This window comes from Cyprinodon tularosa, unplaced genomic scaffold, assembly GCF_016077235.1.
Source record: "Cyprinodon tularosa strain WSP-4 unplaced genomic scaffold, ASM1607723v1 ctg180, whole genome shotgun sequence".
Lineage (NCBI taxonomy): Eukaryota > Metazoa > Chordata > Actinopteri > Cyprinodontiformes > Cyprinodontidae > Cyprinodon > Cyprinodon tularosa.
In genome coordinates this window covers 1264-28108 of record NW_024038609.1, presented here as the reverse complement: position 1 = coordinate 28108, position 26845 = coordinate 1264, and the positions used below count along the sequence as shown (strand labels likewise).

Genomic DNA, 26845 nt, shown 5'->3' with positions numbered 1-26845 from the left:
TGTCTTTGAACAGTTTCTGGGTCCAGAGAAACGGATGTGCTGCAAGTCGGCAGGACTTTCTGGATGTTTCTCCTGCAAATATTTCTCATCCAGGCCTCATCTCCTGAGCCGGACCTTGGATTTAAACTCTGTGACCTTTCCTCCTTTATTTAATTTAGCTTCCTAAAGGTCTTTAGGTGTTTTTCTTTGAACCTTGGCAGCTTTTTATGGCATATGTGAAAGATAATCAGTATAGTGAACAGCAACATACTGGAATAGAGAATCGGTTTATTGTTCCACAATTGGGAAATTCTGGTGTTACAGAGCAAAAAGATTATAGAAAAATGGTCACACTAATGTGGACCTTAGAAAAGTGTATAAAAATAGCATAATAGTGAAGCGTTAAAAAAAAGTTTCAGTAAAGACTCTTATCTTTATGAGATTTACTTTACAGTTTCCCCATTTCTAAAGCTGCTTTTTGGTTTGGAGCAAAGCTTCAGTGATGTTTTGGATTCCTTCTAAAGTCTGTCAGGACTCAGTCCTTCAGGTCATAAGACATTAAAAACATTAGGACTCATCCTATAATATCTTCATAACAAATAATCCAAACTGTCAGCAGTATTAGAATGTGGATTTAATTATTTTGTTGATCTATCTGTGGGGTCAGAATTCACACGTTTGGATCAAAAACCTGATAGAAATAAATGATCCAATTCAGTTGATTTTAGCAGGAGAGCTCAATAGAGTCTGTTTTAGAGAACAATCATCCATGATTGAATCTGAACAATTCATTATTAATCATCATCATTCTTCATTGTTTCGTCAGATTGAGTCACAGCTCTAAACTGTCAAAGATGGCGTCCGGACTGCGATTCCCTCCATATCCACCTGCACCGTGTGAACGCTGAAGTCGCCAAGACCCTGAAACACAGATATTTACTAGATAGCACCACAAATTCCAGATGGTTTTGTGTTTTTCTGGGTTATATGATCAAAAACATCAAAAGATGCAGCATCTCTGGAGGCATTAAAAAATGTGCTAAAATTTTTTATCATGACCTGTGATTGAATTAAATTTTTTTCACATTTCCATTTATCAAACATGTTTTTCTTTTGCAACAATAGTGGACCAAATGTCCCTCCAAACTCTAAAATCATCTCTGCTCTGGAAATGGAAATTTTCAGTCCAGTGTGAGACAGGACTTTTTAAGGAAGAGGATAAGGGCCACAGGATTTTTTTAAGTTTATAGACTTTTTAAAATTATTTGGTTTCAATTTGATATCAGAAAACACTGATTTTTTAAATTCCAATTCTGATTCAAATCTCAAAAATCTGACTTTTTTTCTCAGAATTCTGAGATTCCTACAAATAAATAAACAAAATGGAGAAACGAGGTTCAAAATGTAAAATAAAATATTGAACTGCAGCTGTTTTATATATTGGTCTATATCCAGAAAAATGCCCTCTCTTAAAAAGCAGACAGGTGGTTGAAAGAAGCAAGAATTTACAACCTAGTAAAAGTAGTAGTACTACTACAGCGCTTGAACTGGGGGGAGCAGTACCTTCATCTTTCATTCACCATTTTTCCCCAAAATGAGCTTTTTTTTTATTCAGTGAGTTTTCTATCCTCTCAGATCTCATTCTGAGGGTTTTATTGTTGATCTTGTCGGCTTCTTTTGGTTTGTGCTGTGTTTTGAAATTCTCCTGGAGTTTTAACTTAATACCGGATCGCATTAAACAAAGTTTAAATCTCCTTAAAATACTTTAATCAGTAATCCTGCTTTTGCTGCTGATGTTTAGATTTATTATTTCCCAGCCTGGAGTCGGTGATTTATTCATCCCTTCTCAATGGTCCGATCCCTGGTTGGTTCTTTGTAAATGGGGCTAAATAGGAGTCATTGAAATATGTTTTTTAATCCATGATGGATTCTGTTCCCGGTTAACAGATGATAAAAGGCTCCTTTGGACCTTCAGAATATTTTTTTCTGAACCAGTTGCTGTCAATAAATCAAATAAATCAGCAGTGAAGCTTTTATCTGTTCCGTTTTCGTCTCACCGCTGTGTTTCTGAGAACCTGCAGAACTGCCTCCTGCTGTCGGGACTCCTTGGTCAGCAGGTACAGGAAGCCGCCTCCTCCGGCCCCCGCCAGGCTCTGACCCAGGACCAGGGGCCTCAGAGCCTCCATCATGGTTCTGACGGATGCCGGCTCGCATCCAGGAGCCATCAGCTTCTTCTGCTGCCACGAGCGGTCCAGACACTTACCCAGCCTGAACAGAGAACCTGGTAAGGGAAGGACAACCGGCTCTGTTAGTGAGGCATGATGGGAAATGCAGAGATCCAGTTGGTGACCCACCCTCTGAACAGGCTCTGGAACATTCCTCAGAGTTAGACACCAGCTGCTGGGCGTTCAGCACCATGGAAGGCAGACGACTGTACCAGCTGCGAACCACGTCCTGCACAAAACAAACTGGATTTAAAGCAGCTGGAACTGGGAGGCTGAGCAGAGACCAGTAAAGGTTCGAACAGCCGGAGCAGCTCTGATCCTGGAGACCAGGAGGAGCTCAGAAAGTAGAGAGCATGGTTTTCATGGAGAGGAGTAAAGCAGATGTTTGACCTGCAGCAGGTTTCGGGCCAGCCGAGTCTTTCCGGTGTAAACCAGCAGGAGGTGCTGCTCCAGAGAGGCCAGGAACTCAGGAGGAGGACTCAGGCGCTCCACCTCCACCTGCAGGGGCAAGGATGCTCTGGAGCGACCCGCTTTGACTCCGCCCACCAAGCCTCCCACCTGGTCCTGCCAGCCGCCGCCTGTTGGTGAAGCAGGAAGTGATGAAGAAGACGTAGAGGAAGAGGAAGAGCGTGGGAGCAGAGGGAACGCCGACCTGTGGTGAGAATCTGCTCCAGGTAGAGGACGGCGTGGATCAGGGAGTCGGTGTCGTAGGTTCGGCCCGTAGCCCTGTAGATGGCTGCCAGTAGCGCCCCCGCCAGGATGCTGCTGGTCCCTGCAGGAAATCACACATCAGCGCTTTCCTCTGTTGTAGCGGTCCTGGTTTTACTGGTTCTCACCCAGTCCTGATCCGGTTGGCAGCTCTGACCAGCTGTGCAGCTCCACCCCGCCTCCCCACCTCTGCAACAGCTGATGCTCCAGAGGATGCTGCGAGGACAGAGATACGAGGCCGCTGCACACGCAGATGGCCTTTAGCAGAGCTCCTGCAGCAGAGACAGCAACAGTCAGTGTCCAGTGGCTCTCCCAGTGTAACCAGTAAACCCTTGGGCCCTACCTGGAGCGTGAGGCTGGCAGTAGTCCCTCAGCTCGTCCAGACTCTCACAGACTATCGCCGTGGAAGCGCCGCCGCTGCAGCTTACCAGCAGGAGGCAGGGTTCCAGGATGCGACGGGCTCTGGCTCCGATAGGCCGTTTCCCATCGACCTTCACTGCGATGTTGGTCACCGATCCGCCGTGCTCGAAGGCAATGGGAGGCGTGTCGCTCCAGCCGCCTGGAGCACAAACACCTGAAGGTCAGAGGTGCTTCACACCAGCAGCTGAACAGGCCTTGTCCAACGCCTGCAGCGCCACCTGAAGGCAACAGGCAGTCAGAAAATCTGGACCGGTTCTCACCTGCCAGGTCCAGTCTGGCTGGACACTCCACTTCCTGCCACTCCCCCACAGGCGGGGCCTCCCCCTGCCCAATACAGATGAACTTCTGTGATGACACCACAGCCTGCCGCAGCAGCACCTGCCCGGCGCCCTCATAGTGCCGCGCCGCCCGCACCAGTAAGTCGGGCCTGTAGGGGGCAGTAAATGAGAACGAGAAGTGAGAATTCATCAAACAACGATGGAAAGCGAAAAGAAGGAGAGAAGCTCCCACCTGCTCAGCCAGTGCTGCCGCTGTGCAGCAAGAGCATAAACTCCTCCCCTCAGGTCCCCCTCCTCCAATAGGAAGTATGCTGGGCTCCAGGCTTCATTAGCAGCTGGACCGCTCCTAAGACCCCCCTTCCCCCCTGCCATGCACACCAGCACATCAGCGATGCAGGACAGACAGCGGGCGGCCACGCCCAGCTGTGCTCCAGGCTCCTCCCCCTGATCCACGCTTCCAGCAGCAACTAGAACCAGAATAAAATTGATCAGCTTCTGGTTCTCCTGGGATGTAAAACAGATTGGAAATTAAAAAATGAGAACTAACTGCTGTCCAGAGTGTCCAGTAGCGCCTCATGCTGCCCCCCATGCACTGCTGCCCTGAAGCAAGGCAGCAAACAGACGTCGGTGCGGCTCCGCAGGGTGTCCGTCACTCTCCTCCTCCCCGCCAGAAACTGCAGTTCCTCCCTCCACTGAAGCTCCGCCTCCTGGTGGGTGAGTGACAGCACCTCCCTCAGAGAGAGCCTCCATGCCTCCCTCCACCTCTGCAGGCAGCCCGGCCCCCCCAGCAGCCAGCCCACACCTCCCTCAAGACCCACAGCGCCTCCTCTGGGGTGGAGGGCTGGAAAAAGCCGAGCCTCCAGCAGGGAGCGCTGTTCGCCCCTCACCCACAGCTCCTCTGGCCTGGGGAGAAAAGGGGGCGGGATGTAAAAAAAAAAAAAAAAAAAGGCAGAGATTGGGAGGAATAATGTGTTAATAGTTGAAATTTGAAGCTTTGGGGAAAACGATCTGAGCGGAAAAGTTTGGGTCTTACTCTATTCCTGAGGAGCTGAGGAAAACCTTCCAGCTCTGGTTGAGGAAGGAGGCCCTGCTGTCGTCAAGGGACACCTGAGGAGGAGAACGTGGGGCGGATGTGATTATAGTAATTATACATCTAGCTTTAAGCCTGCCATAAGCTGTACAATTTATTTTGCCCTTTTCCGTCCGATTCTCCAGTCGTGCAAGAATTTATTTGATCGGGCCGACTTGAATGTGTGTCATGTAGTGTACAGGGGGTAACAAGGGGCGATCAGCCTCTTACACCCACCTCCCGATCAGGAATCGTAAGGTTGCACAGTGTGAGAACGTGCATCGGAAGCTGTGAACTTCTAAACTCTGCGGTTTCATTGTACTGTTTGAGCTGTAGCTTAATGGAACAATTGAAAATACCGCAGTGTATGCGCGACTTTAGAAAACCGAGGTTTTCAAATGAACACTGTAACATTTGACCCAATAATACGGTAAATGTGAGATATTAATTGATCTTCAGATAAATTATTCAATCTGTGACATTAAATGATTTTTCAGGTAAATCTTCATCTCCTGCTGCGTATCGATGCTCCTCAGTGCTGCTGTTCCCAGAAACCCTCCTCTGTGACCTCAGAGGTTCTGATCGGTCCCTGAATAGGTCATGTGACACAAAGCATCGCTTTCCATCAGCCTGAGCTCCCCTTAAACCCCAGAGCTAACTAAGCTAACAGCTGTTAGCTCTGACCCTCAGCTGAAGAATAGAAATAAAATTAAACTTTATTCTAATTACACTGTCACAAGTACAGAGCAACACAATTAACTCTCTGCATTTAACCCATCCCCTTGGGGAGCAGTGGGCTGCCATTGTGCAGCGCCCGGGGAGCAGACCTTCATCCTATCAGACAAGTTTCTGGTTCTCTGGAGGAGTTCATCCAGAAGGTGAATGTTTAATAAATAGTCTTTAACAGGAACTCCAGGACATTTAGATTGTCTGATACCAGAACCAGAACACAGACTGGTTTAAGTAGTGCTGCCAATGGCCTTTAGGGGGCAGTCAACCTGGAGGTTACAGATCTAGCGCCCATAGTGGCTGAAAACTACACAGTTTTGCTTAAAAGACAAAAGAAATGTAAAACGAAGTCTTCTTCAATCAGCTGTCTCCATGACAACCATGTGATCCACCTGGGGCCCACAGAAAGAGCACCTGCTGCGGTTTACCTGCAGATCGTCGTTGGCGCCCGTCACCGTGTACACAGTTAGCTTCAGCTCCCCCAGCTCGATCCGATGGCCCTGGATGATGATGTCACTGCTAAGATTGAGCCGCCTGATGCACGTCGACGTCGAGATTTCTAGACCTGAGAGCAAACAGCCTGATGGGACGTCCAGAGGACCCTGACGGACATCAGAGGACACAGGATATGTATTTTAGGCCTGAGCTAAGAACAGACCTGATCTATTAGAGCTTCTCAGCTGTTAAACCTTCAAAATACCAACGGATTCAGCAGTATTTTCAGGAAAGAACAACGTTTGCAGAAATATGGTGAGAACTAAGATGACTCCTTTGTATTTACCTACTGACTCAGCCTTTGTTGGACACAGATGACATTATTCCATAAAAATCAATAAAGTCTATGGACTACGGAAGAGGATTAGGGCCACTGAAAAAAAAAAAGTAAACTGATTTTTAAATTTTATTTCAGTTTAACATGGGAAAAAGTCAGAATTCTGAGATTAAAGTCAGAATTCTGACTTTTTTCTCAGAATTCTGACTTTAATCTCAGAATTCTGACTGAATTCTGACAATAAAAAAAGTCAGAATTCTGAGAATAAAGTCAGAATTCTGAGAATAAAGTCAGAATTCTGACTTTTTTCTCAGAATTCTGACTTTTTTCTCAGAATTCTGACTTTTTTCTCAGAATTCTGACTGAATTCTGACAATAAAAAAAGTCAGAATTCTGAGATTAAAGTCAGAATTCTGACTTTTTTCTCAGAATTCTGACTTTAATCTCAGAATTCTGACTGAATTCTGACAATAAAAAAGTCAGAATTCTGAGAATAAAGTCAGAATTCTGAGAATAAAGTCAGAATTCTGACTTTTTTTCTCAGAATTCTGACTTTAATGTCAGAATTCTGACTTTAATCTCAGAATTCTGACTGAATTCTGACAATAAAAAAGTCAGAATTCTGAGAATAAAGTCAGAATTCTGACTTTTTTTCTCAGAATTCTGACTTTAATGTCAGAATTCTGACTTTTCCCCCATACTATACTGAAATAAAATAAAAAAAAATCAGTTAACTTTTCTTTTTTTTTTCCAGTGGCCCTAATCCTCTTCCGTACTGGAGAAAGCTCTTCAATTAATGAAAAATGTTTAGTAGAAGGAGCTACTTTATTACATAGTAATGCACTTTAACAGGAGCTTCACTGTTTTGGACACGTATTTTCACTTACTATTGATTTTAAATGGATTATGACTGAAAACTGCAGTCTGGAGTAATTCAGGAAAGAGAAACTGAAGCAAACTAACCCGTTCTTTGAAGATGATGGTCAGATAACATAAAATACCTTTTATCTACAGAAAAGAAGATATTCTCTTTATGGGCACATGTTTTTTTTTTCTTTTGACACTCATACAAATCCTTTTTCACAGTTATGTCTTTTAAATCTTTCCAAATAATATTCTTGTTTCTAATTTTTTATATCGTCGAATATTTTTTCATTTAATTTTTTTGTTTTACATTTTTTCTTTCTTAGTTTCAAAAATATGCTTCAATTTAAAATCCTTAGATTTTATCATTTCACATTCATTTTTTTAGTTTAACCTTTGATTTTTTGTGTTGTTGCTTAGTTTCAAAAATGCTTTTTAATTTTAAATCTTTTATTGTAGTTTTGTTTGTTTTTTCTACCTGAGGGTCGCAGTGTTAATAATAATAATAAGCTCAGTCTGTATCTGACCTGAAGGTGGCAGTGTTGCAAAACAGCCCCGGTCGCCACAGCAACATCTCCATCCAGGACGCTGTTGATGATGCGAGCTCCCTCACTGAGCAGGCTCTCCGTCTGCAGGGATTAAAGCAGACTCTGTGGTCGGTCTGGATTAGTAAAGCGTTTGCTAAAACTGAACAAAGCATTTCTTCATTGTGGTCTTTAAGGTCCCGTTGAGTCCTACTAGGATCTGCTGTGGGCATTCAGCCATTATCTAAACCTGCTTTAAATTCAGTTTAGGTTGTGGAAGACGCATCACCTGAATGTGAGACAGAGTGTTTCTAACTGTCCAATCAGAGGTCAGACGGTGGACATGCTGCTTCCCGGACAGAGTCATGTAGTCATAGCGACCGCCGGGGACGTACACTGTGGGATTGACAAAATTCAACGTATGTTTGACTTCAGACTAAATATCTACAGATTCCACTAACAAGTTTTTCAACATTTTTAGATTCTTTTAACAGCTTTTATTAAAAACCACTTCAGCAGGAGAAAAATCATAGAAACAGAAGCTAACCCAGTGAGAGTGGAACTCCTCTGAGGATCCTCCAAAGCTCTGCTCTGCCTGTCCTCACTGCTGCTCCCTGTGGGCCGGCTGTGGAACTGCAGCCAGCTCGGTCCTGGCCAACAAACTGATCGTGGGTCAGATCTGAGCAGAGACACTTCAACAGGTCCAAGAAGAGCGAGATCTGAGGACAGAGCAACAAAGCTCCTGAATCCATTAAGGCTGTAAGTTGCCAGCTCACATTCAAACCACTAATTAGCTGAACATCTATTATTTTAGATAAAACCTTTTAATAAAAAAACTGACCTTTTATATAACGCCCTGCTCTCTATATGTCCATTTCTTTTCTTTATTCTTATTCAATTTTCTACTTAATACATTTTCTGTTTATGTCTTTTAGTAACTTCGAAGGCTCGCCATTACATCGGTTTATATCTTCTCTGACTTCACCTTTCACATTTCCAGTCCTGTAAACCAGAGAGTCCAGATTTAATAATGATATAAAAAATAATAATTGAACTTTATTGATGTCACACTGGAGAAATTCACCTCTGCATTTAACCCATCCCCTTGAGGAAAAGTGAGCTGCCATTGTGCGGTGCCCAGGGACCAGTCTTTGAACCAATCTGACTCTATGATCTGGTTGAATTGTAAACAGGGGCGGAGCTAGATGGGGGGGCAGGGGTGGCCATGGCCACCCTTAGCCAACCATTGGCCACCCATGTGGCCACCCCTACCATTTTCCCCCTCTAATACAAATGGTGGCAGCATTAATACTCTCAAGTGGAATATTCATTTTAATTTTTCATATATTACTTACTATTTTTTCATGTATTCATAATTTCTTGACAACAAAAACTCTGTGGTTATTTATACACATCAATATACTAACATTAAAGATGATAAGTACAGAATTCATGCTCTTTTCTGAACTAGATTTTGTGTTTTATGGGGTAAAGAGAAAATTATGTGTCTCTGCAAGTCATCTAGGAGTATTTAGTGAAATCATAGATAAATAACTATAATAAAAACTTATTTAATAATCAATTTATGTAGATATTAGTACTTGTAAATATCAATTTTATGCAGAATTATTATTGATAAAAGTAGGTAAGTAACTTTTGGGATTATTACCCAAAGACATTACTGGAAGAGGAAAAAAATACCTTCTACAAATATTACTGATTGCAGCTTTTAAATGTATCACAGTTAAATGGTTGAAGCCTGAGCCGCCAACATACAAAATGTGGATTGAAAAGGTCTGGGAAATCTATCATATGGAACAAATAACTTATTGCCTGAAGCTTCAAAAAGACATATTTGTTAATAGGTGGAAACCGGCCAGGACCATATTAATGCAGTAAAACTATGGGAGAATTATCCTGCCATAATGCAAGAGCACATAATTTCAATTTGAGAAAAGAATTTCATCTTCTTGCACTCAAAACTTATATTGCTCACACTCAAAACATGCGCTCTCTCTCAAATATTTTCTCTTCTCTCTCAAATCTTTGTTTCTTCTCTCAGATTTGATGCTTCTTGCACAGATATTTTCTCCTCTCGCTTGCCTCCTCTTCGTTCACAAACCGCGCTCTGCTCGAGTCTCGGTTACGCTCGCAAACCCGTAGGCTCTTCTTGCAGATTTCTTTTGCTCTCTCTCAGATTGGATCGGATCGTCGCCTAGCAACCTTTCCAGCCAATAGAACGACAGCCTCAGAAAGGGTGCGCTTGTCTAACTCTACTGAGTGTGCCTGTGATAAACCTTACCGACAATAAAATGGCTTTTTAATTTAAAAGCTATCCGTTTTCAGACGTGACGTGATGTGAACAGAAAACTTCCAGCCTCAGAGTTGCCCGTCAGAAAAAAAAAAAAAAGTTTGCTAGTCAGGGCAGATGCTAATTCTGCCTCCAGCAGAAATTAAGTGACTTTTCATTGGTGATTCTTGAATCGCTCTTTATTATTTCCTTTTTTTATTTTCCTGATTGTTGTTGTTTTTCAGCTGCTTATTTTAATAGCTTTTAAATTAAAAAAGCCAATTTATTGTCGGTACGGTTTATCACAGGCACACTCAGTAGAGTTAGACAAGCGCACCCTTTCTAAGGCTGTCGTTCTATTGGCTGGAAAGGTTGCTAGGCGAATATCCGATCCAATCTGAGAGAGAGCAAAGAAAAACCGCAAGCAGATTCTCTGGGTTCGCAAGCTTAACCGAGACCCGAGCAGAGCGCGGTTTGTGCGCGAAGAGAAGGAGGCAAGCGAGAGGAGAAAATATCTGTGCAAGAAGCATTAAATCTGAGAGAAGAAACAAAGATTTGAGAGAATAGAAAATATTTGAGAGAGAGCGCAAGTTTTGAGTGTGAGCATTATAAGTTTTGAGTGCAAGAAGATAAAATTCTTTTCTCAAATTGAAATTATGTTCTCTTGCATTATGGCAGGATAATTCTCCCATATAAAACTCTTTTTTTTTTTTTTATCTATATATATTTTTTTCTCTTCATTCTATTTTATTTCATTTCTATTATACTTCTTTATCTTTACACATGGTTTTCTATTTAATTTTTGTTATTTCCATTTGTGCTGCTTATTTAATTACTAACTATATTTATGTTTGTAAGTTACTTATGTTTAACCATGTGACCTATTCTACTTTTAAGCCAAACTGGTTTTATATACTTTTAAAGTTTTGTTCTTTTTTAAGTATACCGTATAGAGCAGCAGACTGAATGTGGGCTTTTATGTTTCTGTGTAAGTTGCAAAAATTCAAATAAAAATTAAGTAAAAAAAAAAAAAGTAGGTAAGTAATGACGATGGAAAAGACGTTTGCCCCAGAACTCAAACCTGAAGGTATTTTATCCACTACACCTCTTATCTAGAAAGCATGGATGTTTAAATATATGCATCTATTTGTTAGCAAAGGATGTAGGAAAGTATAGTTAGTCTTATCGTTGGCTTGACCCTGAGGTTCTGGCGCCTATCCGCTTTTGGCCACCCCTCAGTGTACATTGGTTATTGCCGGGCCACCCTTATAAAAATTTTCTGACTACGCCTCTGATTGTAAAGTGCCTTGAGATGACGTGTTGTGAATTGGCACTATATAATTAAACTGAAGTGAATTGAACTGAAGGAGACAAACAGAATTATGCATCAGGTTATAAGGATTTTTTGTCTATTTTTGACATTTATTAGGTATTAAGTATCGAGCTTTGATTGTTTTTTGACATGAAAAGGTTCATAATTGTATTGTAGAGTAATAATTCCTCAACTATAGATATTTTTTTTCATAAAACTTGATGTTCTGGGGAAGGTACCTGGAAGGGCGGAGCTCCAGAGTCCAGGCCCAGGTAGGTGCAGCCGTCCAGAGGAGGAGTGACGTGAGTCTGCAGCAGCTTCTCAGAGACGGATCGGCAGAAGAAGACTGGACCTGAAACCTGTCGATTAAACGCATCTGATCAGACTTTTCCAGCTAACAGCAGTTTCCTCACTGGAAACCAGCTCTGATCTGTGAAGGTCAGACAAGATTCTGGAGGATAAATGTCAGGCTGTTGACGTCTGGATGGGTTTCATCTTCTCAGAAACTTTAGCTTAACCTATTTTATAGTAGTTTAACTGCTGCCTGCGGAGTCTGAGGAGGAGAATGAGGACGCACCAACGGGACTTTCCCATCAGGCATCAGGGCTTGCTGGATCTGCTCCCTGGATCCTTTGTAGATGATGTCCCGGACCTGACCCTGAAAAAGAACCTCCCCTCATCAGCTGATCAACGTCACAGTGGCTAGAGATACGGTGCAGAGATTGTCCAGAGTTACCTTTGGGTCGGTCAGGTAGACTCCGTGATCGGCTGCGTATGAGACGTCGCCTGGTAGTGCCAGAACCCGAACTCCAGAGAATCCATCCCAGGACAACACTGGGACATAACAGGTTCAGTCATTAGCAGCAAAGCGGGCTGGTTTAGAGTCAGCCATAATAAATCAAACAAAGTACCACCAATCAGTTTGTTTATTTTAAAAACAGAGACTTAAGTCTCACATTTGAGACAATAAACCCAGAAGAAAGCCGACAACGGTTCATCGTTCAGTCAGGGTAACTTTGGTCCTCCTTGGTTCAATTCAATTCAATTATACTTTATTATTCCCCAAATAGAAATTCAGTTTCGGTACATTAGGGCATTTATTGAAGGATGCTAACATTAGCCTACCTTGTAATCGCCAAATGCTACCGTTAGTCCCCCTTTTCTATCATTATGCAAACCTAAGCCCACAATGCCATCACCATGCTAACATTAGTCCACCTTGCTATAATCATGCTAACATTAGTCCACCTTGCTATAATAATGCTCACATTAGTGCACCTTGCTATAATCACGCTACCATTAGCCCACCTTTGCTATCATCATGCTAACATTAGCCTGCCTTGCTATAACCACATCACTATTTACCTGCCTTGCTGTAGCCATGCTACCATTAGCCAACCGTTGCTATCATCATGCTAACATTAGCCTGCCTTGCTATAACCATGTCACTATTTACCTGCCTTGATATAACCATGCTACCAGTAGTCCGTCTTTGCTATCATTATGTTAACATAAATCCAGCTTGCTATCACCATGCTAGCATTATTGCGCATTGCTTTCACCATCCTACCATTAGCCCACCTTGCCATTGCCATGTTACCATTAGCCCATTTTGCTATCATCATGCTGACTTTAGCATGCTTTGCTATTATCATGTTAACACTAGCCCATCTTGCTTTCACATGCTAACATTAGCCAGCCTTGCTATCATCATGCTAACTTTATCCAACATTGCTATCACCATGCTACCATTAGTCCACCTTTGCTATCATTATGCTAATATAAGCACACCTTGTTATGAACATGCTTACATTAGCCTGGCATGCTATCATTATTCTACCATTAGATCCAATCGCTATCATTGTGCTAACTACATTGTGCTTGCTATCACCATGCTTCCATTAGCCGACCTTGCTATTACTGTGGAACAATTAGCCCACTTTGCTATCACCATGCTACCATTAGTCCACCTTTGCTATCATTATGCTAATATAAGCACACCTTGTTATCAACATGCTAACATTAGCCTGGCATGCTATCATTATTCCACCGTTAGATCCAATCGTTATCATCATGCAAACTACATTGTGCTTGCTTTCACCATGCTGCCATTAGCCCACGTTGCTATCATCATGCCAACTTTACCCTGCCTTGCTATCATCATGCTAGCACTAACCTGTCTTGTTTTCACCATGCTTACATTAAGCCACCTTGCTATCACCATGCTAACATTAGCCCACCATGCTATCACCATGCTAACATTAGCCCACCATGCTATCACCATGCTAACATTAGCCCACCATGAACATATATACCTTCATGATTAAAAAGGGGGGAATTAAACGGGGTCAGAACTACCTCTTTTTAATTGTTTTCCGAAATATTATAAAACTTTCATTTAAAAGCAATTTCAGGGGCATGAATGAAATACCAGGTTACGACACCTTTAACATTTCTGATGTGTCTGGCGTTTTATTCAGACGGCTCTCAGATACTGTTAATGTTTATGTGACATTTTCTGGCAATTTCCTGAGATCCTTTTCAGGACAATCTGCATTTAAGGGATTTTATATTTTCTACCATTGCTTTTAAAGAATAATTTGTGTCCCCATTATACCAGAAGTTTTTGCAGAACGTGGTTATGCTTTCTTAATCCACTAAAGTTCCTTCTTTCTGAAACAATGGTCCAAACATTGGCACCTCCACTCTTCATACGTCTACTTCCCACTGATGGGGACGAGTGTACAGTGAGTGTGTCGCGATTCTCCAGAGCGGCATTTAGCTCCACCCCCTATGCGCCCTGGACCATCACTTTGGATAATGCTGCGTTCACACCGGGCGCAGCTGGCGCGACAGAAGCAGTGAGTTTACATGCAAAGTCAATGGTTGACGCGCGTCAAGGCGCAGCAAAAGGTCCCGCGGCGCGTTTTGAGCAGCAGGCGCAGCGCGTCTGAGCAGCTGAAGCAGCGCGTCGGGCGCGTTTAAGCATCTGACGCGCGTGACGAGCCGCAAACGCGCTGCTGCTCGAGATGGAAAAATTTTATTTTTGCTGCTCGACGCGCCGCGTCAACCAATCAGAGAAGCTGATCTGGGAGCTGGCTGGGAGAGAGACACAGCGCTGATGACACAGACCGCTCTGATCACTCCTCTTAAACAGTTTATTAACGCATAATTAACTTAAAATGCATACATCTGCCGGCAGAACATGTTCGCTTTTATTATTCTGGTGCCTGCAGATCAGATTATTTAGATGAAAAACACCTACCAGCTGCCGCGGTGAACCGCGAGGAGGCGACCCGGCCAGAGGCTGCTGTTGAAGGGATTCCTTCTGTCGGCACACCGCCGGTATGTGGGGGTCTGAGCGGCTCCGACAGAAATAACATTGGGAGGCAGGATTGTAATCTGCATGAACTGACTGCACTGATGAAGTTTTCAGGTGTATTTTCTCACTTAAAAACATATTAAAACTGCTTTATTCCCACTGATCACAGCAAATATAGCTGCAAGGCAGAGAAAGGATAGAGTAGCTCCGCCCAACGCGCGTCAGAGCCACTTTTGCACCGCGCAGCCAGAGCAGCAAAGCTGCTTCAGCCGCGCGTCAGAACTAACTGGTACAAGCAGCAAAAAGGAAGCAGCAGACGCGATTTTGCTGCTTTTGCTGCGTCCGGTCTGAACGTAGCATCAGCGTTTATCTGAACTCACTTTGGTGAAGCAGCATATTACCTGTAACTGATTGATGCATGGGACGCTTTGATCAAAAAGGCAGATTTATGGTGATGACCCACCTCCTGTGTCTCTTTGTTTGATTTAAACAACAGACAATTATTTGATAAAAACAGTGATAAATTCTCAGTTATGATGGTGCCCTTGAGATCATGTGATCTAGGACTAAGCACACACTTCAGAAGGGTATAAGTATTGAGGCCCCGTCCACACGAAGACGAACCCTGGCCTAAACGCACAAATTTTTCACCAAACCAGCCTCTCATCCACACGAAGCCGGCGTTTCGGGGGTCTGTAAACGATCTTTTTTTAATTCAGCCTTCAGAGTGGGAAGATTTCGAAACGCCGTTTTCGCGTTTCCATCTTTACGCTCTAACCGCATATTTTTTTTTTACAAGCATGCGTCATAGCGTCGCCTCTAAACACGCATGCGCGACCAGTATCACAACAACAATGGCGCCGTTGCTGCTAATGCTACTCACCCTGCTGTCGGGCTTACAACAGAATCTTCTTCTTCTGGAATATCTCCAGGAAGAACAGAGCAATATCGACAACATAGTTCAGCACCTGAATTTGACTTAACCACGAAAATGGACCCGCAGGGCAACCATGTATAAATATTAGTGCGCATGCCCAACATTTCGTCGCTTATTTTTGCTTTGGCACCACAGCGCCACTTACAGGCCTGGCATACATTTTGCAGCGTTTTCATGCATTCGTGTGGACGCTCACATTTATTTTACGTCTCCATCTTTACGGCAAACGTTTTGGAAAATATCAGCGTTTCGTGTTCGTTTTGACTTTGTGTGGACGGGGCCTGAGACAGGGCCAATGTCTGCTTTTAGAGTGCTGTAATTACACAATACAGCCAGTAGGGGGCGATTCAGCTTCGTAACTGAGATCAGAACATCGGGGCTCATCTTTCACACTAACCAAAGTCTGCTGGAACGGTGAGGATCATGTCGGTGCTGCAGACCCAGACTCCAGGAGGAGAACTCGGACAGATCTGAAAGCCAAACATGATTCATCACCATACAGAACCGTGTGGGACCAGAGTGACATTATAGTGTGGTTTCACTGGGGAAGACCTGGGTGCTGAGCCGGTCCAGCAGCAGATCCAGAACACAGAGCGGGGCCTGGACCTTCTGCCCGCGCTTCTCTTCAGGCAGCCAGCAGAACGCTCGGCTGCAGGAGCTCCAGGGAAAATCCCGACCCTGAGAGGAGAACCAGTCATCAACAACAAGGAGACACCAGAACCTCAGATCCAACTCAGCTCTGGACTCACTGTGTGGAGGATGAGGATGTGAGCTTCATCCAGGACGTCAGCTGTCACCACCTGGGAGCAAACAGGCAGCATGAGGGGAGAATAACCAACCTAACTTATCCTGCTGTCGTACCAAATAAACCATGGCTCCTATCAAAGATTTTAAATCAAATCTTTAACATCTTTGCATATATTAGTTCTGGTTACAAATGTCTCCATATCAGCCCTGGAATGATAACAAAATAAACAAGAAAAAGACCTAAAATTTTGAAAATGTAAACGTGAAATATTACTTTTGTTTATCTACAGTTAAGCTTTGCTTGTTTAGCATCTTAAAAATATAATAAAGGTGGTAAATAAGAACCAGAAGTAAATATTTTTATTAGGGATGCACGATATTGGGATTTTGGCCGATATCCGATATGCCGATATTTTGGAATCCATGTAGCCGATAACCGACATAGATACCGATGTTAAAGCTGGACAAAAATAAGTAGTCATTGAAAATAGCAGTTTTGTTATCCATTTCTGACACTTTGAAAAATAATATACTCAAATATATTTTCATATGCTGATATCAAATTGATTTTTAAAAACGCGGTATCGATCTATTTTACTTTCAAAATCTCGCGAAATTTCATCGTTCTGTTTCAAACTCTCGTGATATTTTGCAAATTCTTGTGAGATTTTGTTATTAAAATAGATCGATACCGCATCAATATATCAACATATAAAAATACGGCAAAATTTCGTGAATTTTCGGTGGATTTCGTAGCATAACGATGACATATAGCAATATTTCATTAGTAAAAGAGATTGATATGGTGTTTTTAAATGGCAATATATCAGCATATGAAGATATTGTGATATTCTAATGGATCAATATTTTTTCCCTTGGGGAAGAAGAAGAAGTAGTATTTTTATTTTTTTTTTTAGACTTTAGAAACTCAGAAGCTGATCAAATATCGGGTTAAATATCGGTGGGGTGGCCGATGTCCGATATTCAGTTTTAAGGCCGATACCGATAGGGGGCCGATTATATCGTGCATCCCTAATTTTTATACTTTGGACCCATCTAAACCTATAAAATGATAATTTAAACAATATATTTTTGTTTTGGCTTAATTAACTCTTTTATTCAGCACCACTCACAACGTTTTATGAATCTATTATCAAAGATGAATGATGTTAAAGCAAATGTTGCAGCTATGACCTTTAAATTTCAGCTAATCACTCTGCTGTCTTTGCCTCCTTTCCTTCACTACATACACACAGCATCATGTGAGCGCATTATGGGGAGTGGCTTAAGAGTAAAGCATACATCACTCGTGATTGGCTAAAACATGGGGGATATTTGATTGGCTGGGAATCTTTTTGTTTTTGAGTCTCAACACTAAATACAGATACTAGAGGTAAATACCGGGAATTTTTAACTGATACGATACCAAGTAAATACAGGGTTAGTATCGCCAATATCAATACAATAGCGATACCTTTTAAACATTTAAGCTTTATGTATTTATTTATTTATTGGGGCAATGAGCAAAGTTTCGTCTCCTCTTTCTGTTTCTGTAGCTCGACGTTTTCTTGCTCGTGTTGGTTTTTCATGTGCTTATATAAACATGTTGTGTTTCCACTGCATTTAATTGGCTTTTTACAAACCATAAAGCTTGCCCTTGTTTCATTTACATTCCTAAAATATAGACAAACGCCGCTTCTTTCCTTCTGCATGTTTTTCTGCAGTTGTATGTGTCGGGTTGAGAGAGAGCCGAGTGGGCGGGGCCATGCCCAGTCTCCGTGCTGAGCCGGCGATGTAACACAGGCGGGCAGACTGGTCAATCTGCTGTAGTTAGTGCGTGCAGGAGAGAAGAAAAAGCATCGATCTTGTTAAACCAATATTGATCCATATCCAGACCAAAGTTGTTATCGATAGTATGGATCCTAGCATCCATCTGCCCCCCTCTAACAGATACATTTATATGTATACGTCAGAAATACATTTTGAATCTTATTCTATGCATGGATTGTGTGATTGATGTGAATTCTGAGATACTTTTACCTCCATACAGACCAGAACCAGGAGAGTCTATGTTCTGCTTAGGAAAAGAAAAAAACAGACTGAGGAGCTGAATTGGAAAGATCTCCAGCTGTAAGAATCTGGAGGTTCTGGTCCAAGGGACCCCATAACAACGTGTCTGACTGGAGGCCAGATGTCACAAAGCATCATTTTTATACAAATAAATCTTGAGCTCATTATAGATATTGTTTTCTGTCAATATAATTTTCTAAATAGTCAGATCAGAAACAGGTTTAAAGCTATCCAGACGTTTTGGTCTTTGTCGAAAGGTCAGATGTTCCTCCTGTAAACGAGCTGGATGTCTGAATAACAAATCAGCACTAAAAGAGTTTTTGGCTAAAATTCCAAGTCAGAGTTTTTCCCCTCATGTGAAAACCCAGAATCGGATCATGATTCAGCAAATTTATGCTCTGGTGCCCTCAGTGTGTGGAGTGATTTCTGCTCTGACTCACAGTGTGTCCGGCTCTGCTGCTCAGGTGTTCAGCTGCGACCAGCAGAGCGTTCAGTGTGGCCCCTCCGCTGCCCAGCGGCTCCTGCCGGTCCCTAACGGTCAATAGCAGCGCGGCCCCAGGTAGACTGCCGCGTTGCTGCCGTAGCTCCAGCTCTGAAGCACAAAATGTCAGGGACATGGAGACAAGCTGTGAATAAACTTAAATCTGCTCCATGGGTTCATTTTGAAAACAGGCATCAGAGTCAGTTTAGGGCCAAACATGTCTCTGAGGAGCAGGGGCCCCTTTGTCCCTCCTCTATTTCCACATGAATCCTTAGTTAATGAATCGGCCCCTGACAAACTGATCCACCTCCTGTTCTGTTCTGTGTTCTTTCACTTTGATCTTTTCTTCTAAAGCCTAAATTTTCTCTCTTCTGTCACCAATATCAGTGATTGCATCTCCTTTCAAATAAACCTGACTCATTTTCAAAAGTGATCTTTTTGGGAGATTTAAGCTTCTTAACTTTGACCTTCGATTAATTTCAGTAATAGATGTTAGTCGAAGAGAGTAAAGGACATTGTGTTTGGTTAATCACATAACACCCAAAGTTTTGCAGCAAAATAATCTTAACTGCATTTTTTCTTTGTGTAGAAATATAAATTGATTCCCGTATTTTATCTAATTGAATAAGTCAAGCCCTTTATACAATTCTTTGTGAGTCATTAATTAAGAATTATTTGGCAGATTAGAGGCAGACGAAAAAACTGAGAGTTCTTGATTATGAATGTGACACAATTGGAAGGAGTTTCATTAATTTTAATTAATTTCACAGCCATATAACTGGATTCCAATTGGACCAGCTTGCCTTGTAATGTGCCTGGCGATTAATTTGTTGTCCTTCGGAACTACATCAATAAAAAAAAAAAAACTGAATGTTGGAACTGTAATTGATTTACATTTGTATATTCACATTATCATTGCTGCTTACCTTTACCAATGCTGAACTTTAAAAAATGAAAAGTGTCTTGAGAGCTGTACTTAACAAATTTTCTTTTTGTACACACTCTGTGTGTACAAAATGATAAAATCTAAGTCTAAGTCTAAAACTTATCAACATTAATATAGATCTATACAAGATAAAGAAACTACATAAAAAACATTTTAATCAAACAATAAATTGGTTCATTTTGAAAAAAAAGTATATATATATATATATATATATATATATATATATATATATATATATACTTTTTTTCATAGCTTGCAATATTGTTTTATTTATTTTGTATTTTGGCGACACCTTTAGACCGGCTGGTGGAACTGCAGAACAACATTCAAAGATCGTGAATTTCACAGATGCTCCTCACCTCTTTGAAAAGCATACACACTGTCTTTGTGTTGGCAGGTGAGGACGACCACCGTCCATGGAAACTCGCCGGTCTGCGGCATCTCGTCCGAGCTGTGAGCCGCCAGTGGAGGCCTGAATCAGCCGGTAGTTTAGAAACAGGCCTGCAGCTCAGAGCGGAGTCTGTCTGACTGGTTGAACCGCTGCCACGAACCAGACTCCGCACGGAAAAGCATCAACGGCTAGTTAACCAAACTAACTAACAAACGGAGGAGAGGGTTAGAGGCTCTACGGATGAAGTGAAACTAAAAGAACATCATTCAGCATCAAAATGATATTGGTTAAAACTTAATTAAAGGGAATGAATGACGAAAAAGATGTATATTGATGTAATCGCGCCGCGGTTTAACCTTTGCCTGTTTTGATCGGAATGTTTTGACTGTGCGGGCTTCCGTAGGCGTTTGATTTCCTCTGTTGGGTTGCCCACCGGGGCGGTGGATCAACGCAAAAAGCTGCTGCAGTCCTGACTAATGGGATGGATTAAATACATTATATCTATATTCTTTTATTTTGAAAATGTTTGGTCGCATAAATCTCAAGATGAAAGGCTCCTCCATGTAAACGTTAAAAACGTTTATATCCACATAAGGAAATAATTCATAGGAAAGTTGTCAAACTCTTGGAAATGGATGTTAAACTGTACCTCGTTTCAAATAAACACAAGCATTACTTTTGGATTAATACAAGTATCCTCTTAGTTTTGTGACTTGTTTATTTTTAGGTTTTATATTTAGATATTTCCTCTATTCAATGTTTTTTAATGTGCGCCAGTGTTAAGAATACTTTGCTTGGATACAAAGTCCTAAAATAAAGGTTGCAACCTGCAGCTGTGGGTTAATCCAATTTATTCTATGTTATTCATTCAAAATTATTCAGATTTTTTTTTAATTGCATACAATAGATAATAGAAAGTAAAACATGGGTTGATGATGCAAAGTTTGTGGTGGTGATCAGAGGGCTAATTGAGCAGGCATGTGCAGGAAAGGCTTGAATGATGAAAAGTTATGTTTAAAGAACAGAAGCTCTACATCAGGCATCCCCAAAGTCGGTCCTCGAGGGCCGCTGTCCTGCAGGTTTTAGAGGTTTCCCTGCTTGAGCACAGCTGATTATGATGATTGCAGTAGAGCAAAAGCCTGTTAATCAACTATCAATTAAAAATCAGCTGTGCTGGAGCAGAGAAACATCTAAAACCTGCAGGACAGCGGCCCTCGAGGACCGAGTTTGGGGATGCCTGCTCTACATCCTCCCAACACTGATAAAGCTGCAGCTAGAATGGAGCATTAGGATTTGGGATCAGTTGTCAGGGAAACATCTGAACTCCAACCTGGGGTTCAGTTCTCAATAAGCAGAAGGAATACAGACCAACAAATGGGTTAGTCAGGATTGGGGATGATTTGAGAAAATGGAAGAAGTTTGTAAAAGGAATTAAAACTGCGATGATACTCAGACAAATCCTTCAGTTTTCCCGAGTCTTTAATAGAAAAAGCTGGACAGAAAACACATCACTGAAACGTCGTGACTCCCATGTTTAAAAAGAAAGTAAAAACATGTTTATTGAACTTTACAGCAGAATTCATTTGTCATTATATACAGATGTACATTAAAAAGCCACTAGAGATGCTCAGTCATCTTCCTCATCCTCAGTGGGCAGAGGTCTGGACCTGCAAACAAACAAAAACGTATTAAAAAAAATAATTAGGTAAACAGCGACTGGCATCCAGCTCAACTCACATCTATGGCAGTTCCAGGTAAGGTGAAAAAAATGCTACGAGAACGAGCAAAAGAGAAGTTTAAGTTCTGTTTTTTCCCCCACAGGTGACACTTTCAGTAAGCGGTTAGAATCGAAAGACAGTCTAAGAGTTATTCTACCAGAGATTGGGTTTGATAGCTGGACAGCTGTTGAAGGTTTGATACAAACCATCACTTAATTAACTATTAAATGATTGAAAAGTAGCCATAAAAAAAAATAAATAAAAAAAAAACATAAATGAGGTTTCTCTTGCATCAAGAGGATCTTTCTATAACATGAATGGCTAAGATTTTTTATTCAGCAAATTGATTAAAAGAAAGAAAAAGTACATCAACTTTTACTTATTTATTATGCCACCTGTATTAAACAGACTTTCTGACTTAACAGGAGCCTATTAGGTTATTGAGTAATTAAAAAAAGGATAAATATGTGAAAAATGTCTACTTTTCAAAGAACAATGAAGCAGGCGCTAGCTCTGTTTTTAGTGGAACCCATCTATCTGTTCTGGGAGAGACCGTTAGTCATTACCTCATAAAGCGTCTCAATCTACCATGCTAACAGCTAGCATGTCTTCTATCCTGTTCCAAATGTTTAGCTTAATTCCCTGCATTTTTCTATACTTGTCTCCTTCTGATCCCAGCAGAGAAGATCTGCTGCTCCTCCATGCAGGCCTATTTAGAAGAACTAAAAGAGTTTAGATTCACTAACAGAACCACACAAAGTCCTTTCTGGATCTTAGGATCCATAAAACAGTGTAAATAATCCAGACCAAAACCTGGATCCATTCAGGGTTCTGTTTAGTGAACCACTGAAAGAAATCCCCTCCAATCCTGTAGAAAGAGCCTTTAGATGACATGTTGGGAAATGGAGTCATACTCAATCCAACTTTAGACAGCTGTTGCTTAAAAACAAGCTGCTGTTTGTAAACAACAAGCATCTGTCCTTGTTTAAATTTAAAATAGCTGCATATATTCAGTTGTATGCTTGCTCGTCTTGCACATTACACGTAAAACATCATTTGGCGATTAAGCTTTCCCCCCTGAAGGTAAACCCATCTCTGTCCGGATGTTAAATAAAAAAAAAAGGTGTTGAATATTTGTTCTGATCAGGATGGGAGATGTTTCTGCTCTCAGCGGACACTGTGTGTAACCTAGAAAACTACACATAGAAAGGTTGTTTGGACAATCATTAGAAAGAAGCAAGCAAAGCATGTTGCAAGTTACGACAAAAAAGGTTTGGAAAGTAGAAACGCAACCAGAGCTTAAACTTTTTCAGAATAAAATCCAAATATTTCTGATTTAATCGTCTGTTTTCAACAAAAATATAGACGTTCAGCATAAACTTAAAGAATATTTTTCCAGATTTTAAAACATGCAGAGATTTTTTAACAGCAGCTGTTCTGCTACTCATAACATCTTTATGTTAGGGCTGAAACAATTGATCGGACCAAACTATTTTTGGAATATTTGTCAATTTAGTTACCGAATAACTGGAGTAACGAGACTGTAAATATTGAATTTAAGATCAAAAGATTCATTTCATCTGTCTCTATGCTCTATCCAGAACTCCTCAAATGGAAAAGTTTCACCTGGTTTGCCATTTGATTATTAATCAGGAAAAAAAAAAAATAGGACAGATTTTATATAAAATAACGTGAGCTGTTTTATTCAGTCAGATGTTATTTCAAATAAAACTTCCAAATATGGAAATAAATCTGCAGATTTCCCCCCCTTTCAGTTAAGTAAAATTGCCTCTAAATGAACAGGCAGCGCTTCCCAACCCTCGTTTGAGTCGATCCTGCAGAATCAGCTCAGTGTCTTCATGTCTCTACTGCTGACCCACACAGATCTGACTGGATATGAAGTAGGGGTGTAAATCACACCCATCATGGCGAATCGATTCAGCATCAATTTTCTGACCCAACGATTCGATCATTTTTGATACTCAAGAATACTTCACCAAATACTTCCACACAAATGACTTGAACCCCAGAGGAGTGTATAAGTCATCTTTTCCCTCCGCCATGACTGTCTTGCCTACTGTTTATGTGTGTGTGCATGCGGTAAGAGGGTAGTGACTAAAGGAAGTGAGGTAGGAGGGCAAAATAAGTTTAGTGCCACCGCAGGACAGGAGTTAGAATTACATCCAGGAGCAAATGGATAAAAATAAGACCGGAGAAAAAAAATAAATAAATGAATCGATACTCTTGCGGATGTGTCGATGCATCAATACAAAACGATTATTATTTACGCCCCTAATATGAAGCTGCTGATTATCAGACATACTTCCTGCTGGGCTTGGACATCCCGCTGCCGCCGGCCTCCTCCTCATCGGACTCTGTGGGTTTCTGATTCTCCTTCTCTGGTTTTCTGGGAGGGCCCCCAAAGAAATCTCCGATGCCTTTCTGCCAGGTAGGGGTGGGGCGAGGACACACAGGATTCCCGCCAGCGTATTTGTTCTTTGCTGTGAAAGCCAAACTTCAGCATCAGTCACATCTCATACAGGCAGCGTGTTCAGCTCTATGTGTGTCTTAATTCTGACTGACCTGGAGTGGAACAGCTGCTGCTGGATGACGACGCCGCGTTGGCCAAACTGGCGCCCAGCGACTTCCGGGGTGCAGAAGCTGCAACAGCTGTAAGACAAGGTCCGACAAGCTGATCAGAGGGAAAAAAATAAACAGACTAAGGAGATAAAAAGCTTTTCCAGAGAGTTTGAGTCTAACCTGGACTGTTCCCAGTATCCAGAACACAAAGAAGCACCTTAGTGCATCTAATATAAGCTCATCTAAAAACTGTGCTCTGATTAGATAGTAAAAACATTACTGCCTTTGAGAAACATGCAAAATAAAATTTGACATATCTATATATTAGATCATGTAACGCATTTTAACAAATATTTAATAAACTTCATTATGTCGCCCACGTTTGTAAATCAAAGGGAATTTTGTGAAAGGTTTGAGGCTTTACGAGTCATTCTAGAAAATTAAAATAATCATTTAGTACATGTACAAAATTACACAATCTTAATTCAACTCTTTCAGTTTTTGATTTCACCATCCCATGTTGATGCATTGCTTTGATGGATACTGGTTAGATTTCAATAACAGAACAGAGAGTGGTTAGGGTTAAGTTATTTTTCAAAATAACTTATTTTTGCTTGTAAATGTATCCCATATCTTTATGGGCTAAATAGAAAATAATCCATAAATAAACTTTAAACATTTATGCGCGACAGTGCAGTAAATACATTAATTAATAAGGGACTTATCAAAAGTATGCAGTTTACACCAACTAAAGAAAAATATATATTGACTTTTTTCACACCGAATTTGAAAACGTATTTTAATATATTAAACTACCAATTTTATATTGTGTTGCTGTATTTTTACATCTGGATACAAGCTGGAACAGATAAAACAATACATTTGCGAACGGAGTTTGGTGGTACCTTCTAACAGAGAGGCGCTAAAAACTGGCGCCAGTTTGGCAGAAAGCTGAACAGAACCAACACAGCAAATTTGTCCTGAATATCAGATAAGTCTGAATATTCATATTTACGCGCATTTATTATAGAAAGGCGACTTTAAAGGAATAAAACATGCAGTTTTATTCAATAAGGACCGAAAAGAGCGCAACCAGCCTCCTGTTGGCGGGAGGCGATCTAAAGATGAAATAAGCAAATTATTAAACTCACCAAACGTCATAATAATCGCATGCTGTGATTAATAAAATTAATTCAAACCCTAAGTTGGAGAATCTTCTAAACTTTCAGGTTGATGTTGGTTCGTCATGGAGTTTGCTTATTGTTCTTTAATCCGCCAGATTCAACGCAAAAATCAGGGGAAACTACTGAGAGACAATAATTAAAACATTACTTTATAGCGGTGAAGGTAAAATGGTTGCTGTACCTTTTCTGTATGATGCAGGAACACTGTCGGCTTTAGTCCTCACCATATTGGCGGCTAACCCTCGCTGCAGAAAGCTGTTTCAGATGAGATCACACCGAGTGAAAAGTTGCGTCCCGCCACCGTTTAAAACCATCTGCGGTCTTGGGATGGGCTTGGACAGAACCACGGCGCAGGGGCGGGAGATTTCTTCTTCTTATTATTGCCCCAGTTTAGCAGTGGCTGGCAAACATCGCCCCCAACTGGTGAAGAGTCAGAAAAGCACCAAGAGAAAAATAACAAAAACGACGTTACGGATTTTTACCACATTCCTTTGCCCAGAATTTTTTTTTACTTGCCCAGTAAAATGTTTGATAAATATAGTTTCTAATTTTCATTTTTGTATATATATATATCAATGAAACATGTTTGTTTTTTAAATATTTTTTGTAATTCAGTATTTTTTAAGTTTACAGGTTCCTGGTGTGTATATGCATGCGTCAGATAATGAACTCAAGCCTACATTACCGTGTTAACATGCTTTTCGATTCTTCCTGCACATTCTTTTCAAACTAAACTTTGCTTTAAACTGTTGTGTGCTTGGAAAAATATCAATTGTAATGTTAAAAATAAAAAATAAAAACTTGACAGGTTAAAAACTTAAGATAAATAGCAAGACAGAAGTCAATGTCACAAATGAATAACTTTTATTTTAGAGTCATGGTATGTTTATACAAGATAATACTATTAATATAATGTGACTTTTAGAGAATCATTATACATAGTTATTTTATACAGGGTTTCCACAGTCTGACATCATTTCAGAATTCCCTGACTTTTAACTGACTCTGGATTAGTTTTCCCTGACAAAATAAATGCAGCAACAAGACAATAATAACAACATAACAGGTCACCAATTTAACATGTTTAGCTCTATAACATTTAAATGCACCTCTCCAATGTCTAAGAGAAAAAAATGTAATGAACATTTTTTAATATATGACCTGCATCACTGTACAGAAGACTGCCATATGATAGCCATATTTACACTGTGCGCATGGCATACAATTATGCCAATTTTCCTAATCCCTGACTAATAATATTTAATCTAGCGTTATCTGGGTGGTGGATGAAATGGGGTG

The 26845-nt window shown here is 41.0% G+C and overlaps 2 protein-coding genes across 3 annotated transcripts; both read right to left on the bottom strand.

The window, feature by feature from the left end:
- Positions 1-598: 598 nt before the first annotated feature.
- On the bottom strand, positions 599-20463 carry LOC119781646 (L-fucose kinase). 2 transcript variants are annotated; one of them, XM_038282190.1, is made up of 23 exons: positions 20033-20463; positions 18687-18838; positions 16179-16229; positions 15982-16107; positions 15827-15899; positions 11907-12004; positions 11748-11828; positions 11410-11529; positions 8116-8287; positions 7858-7964; positions 7572-7673; positions 5837-6010; positions 4644-4717; positions 4158-4513; positions 3843-4077; positions 3593-3759; positions 3256-3471; positions 3041-3184; positions 2857-2976; positions 2595-2782; positions 2334-2433; positions 2037-2260; positions 599-900 (listed from the first exon to the last, which is right to left on the bottom strand). In XM_038282190.1, the coding sequence occupies exons 1-23, from the start codon at positions 20112-20114 to the stop codon at positions 820-822; spliced, it is 3243 nt and encodes a 1080-aa protein (XP_038138118.1). In that variant the 5' UTR covers positions 20115-20463; the 3' UTR covers positions 599-819. The 2 variants fall into 2 exon arrangements, with proteins under 2 accessions (XP_038138118.1, XP_038138119.1); XM_038282191.1 differs by lacking the exon at positions 18687-18838 and having other exon boundaries at positions 762-900.
- A 1062-nt stretch (positions 20464-21525) lies between these two features.
- On the bottom strand, positions 21526-25886 carry pclaf (PCNA clamp associated factor). Its single transcript, XM_038282192.1, has 4 exons — positions 25728-25886; positions 24366-24452; positions 24106-24283; positions 21526-21731 (listed from the first exon to the last, which is right to left on the bottom strand). Exons 1-4 carry the CDS (start codon positions 25771-25773, stop codon positions 21692-21694), a joined length of 351 nt encoding a protein of 116 aa, XP_038138120.1. The 5' UTR covers positions 25774-25886; the 3' UTR covers positions 21526-21691.
- Between the last annotated feature and the right edge of the window lie 959 nt (positions 25887-26845).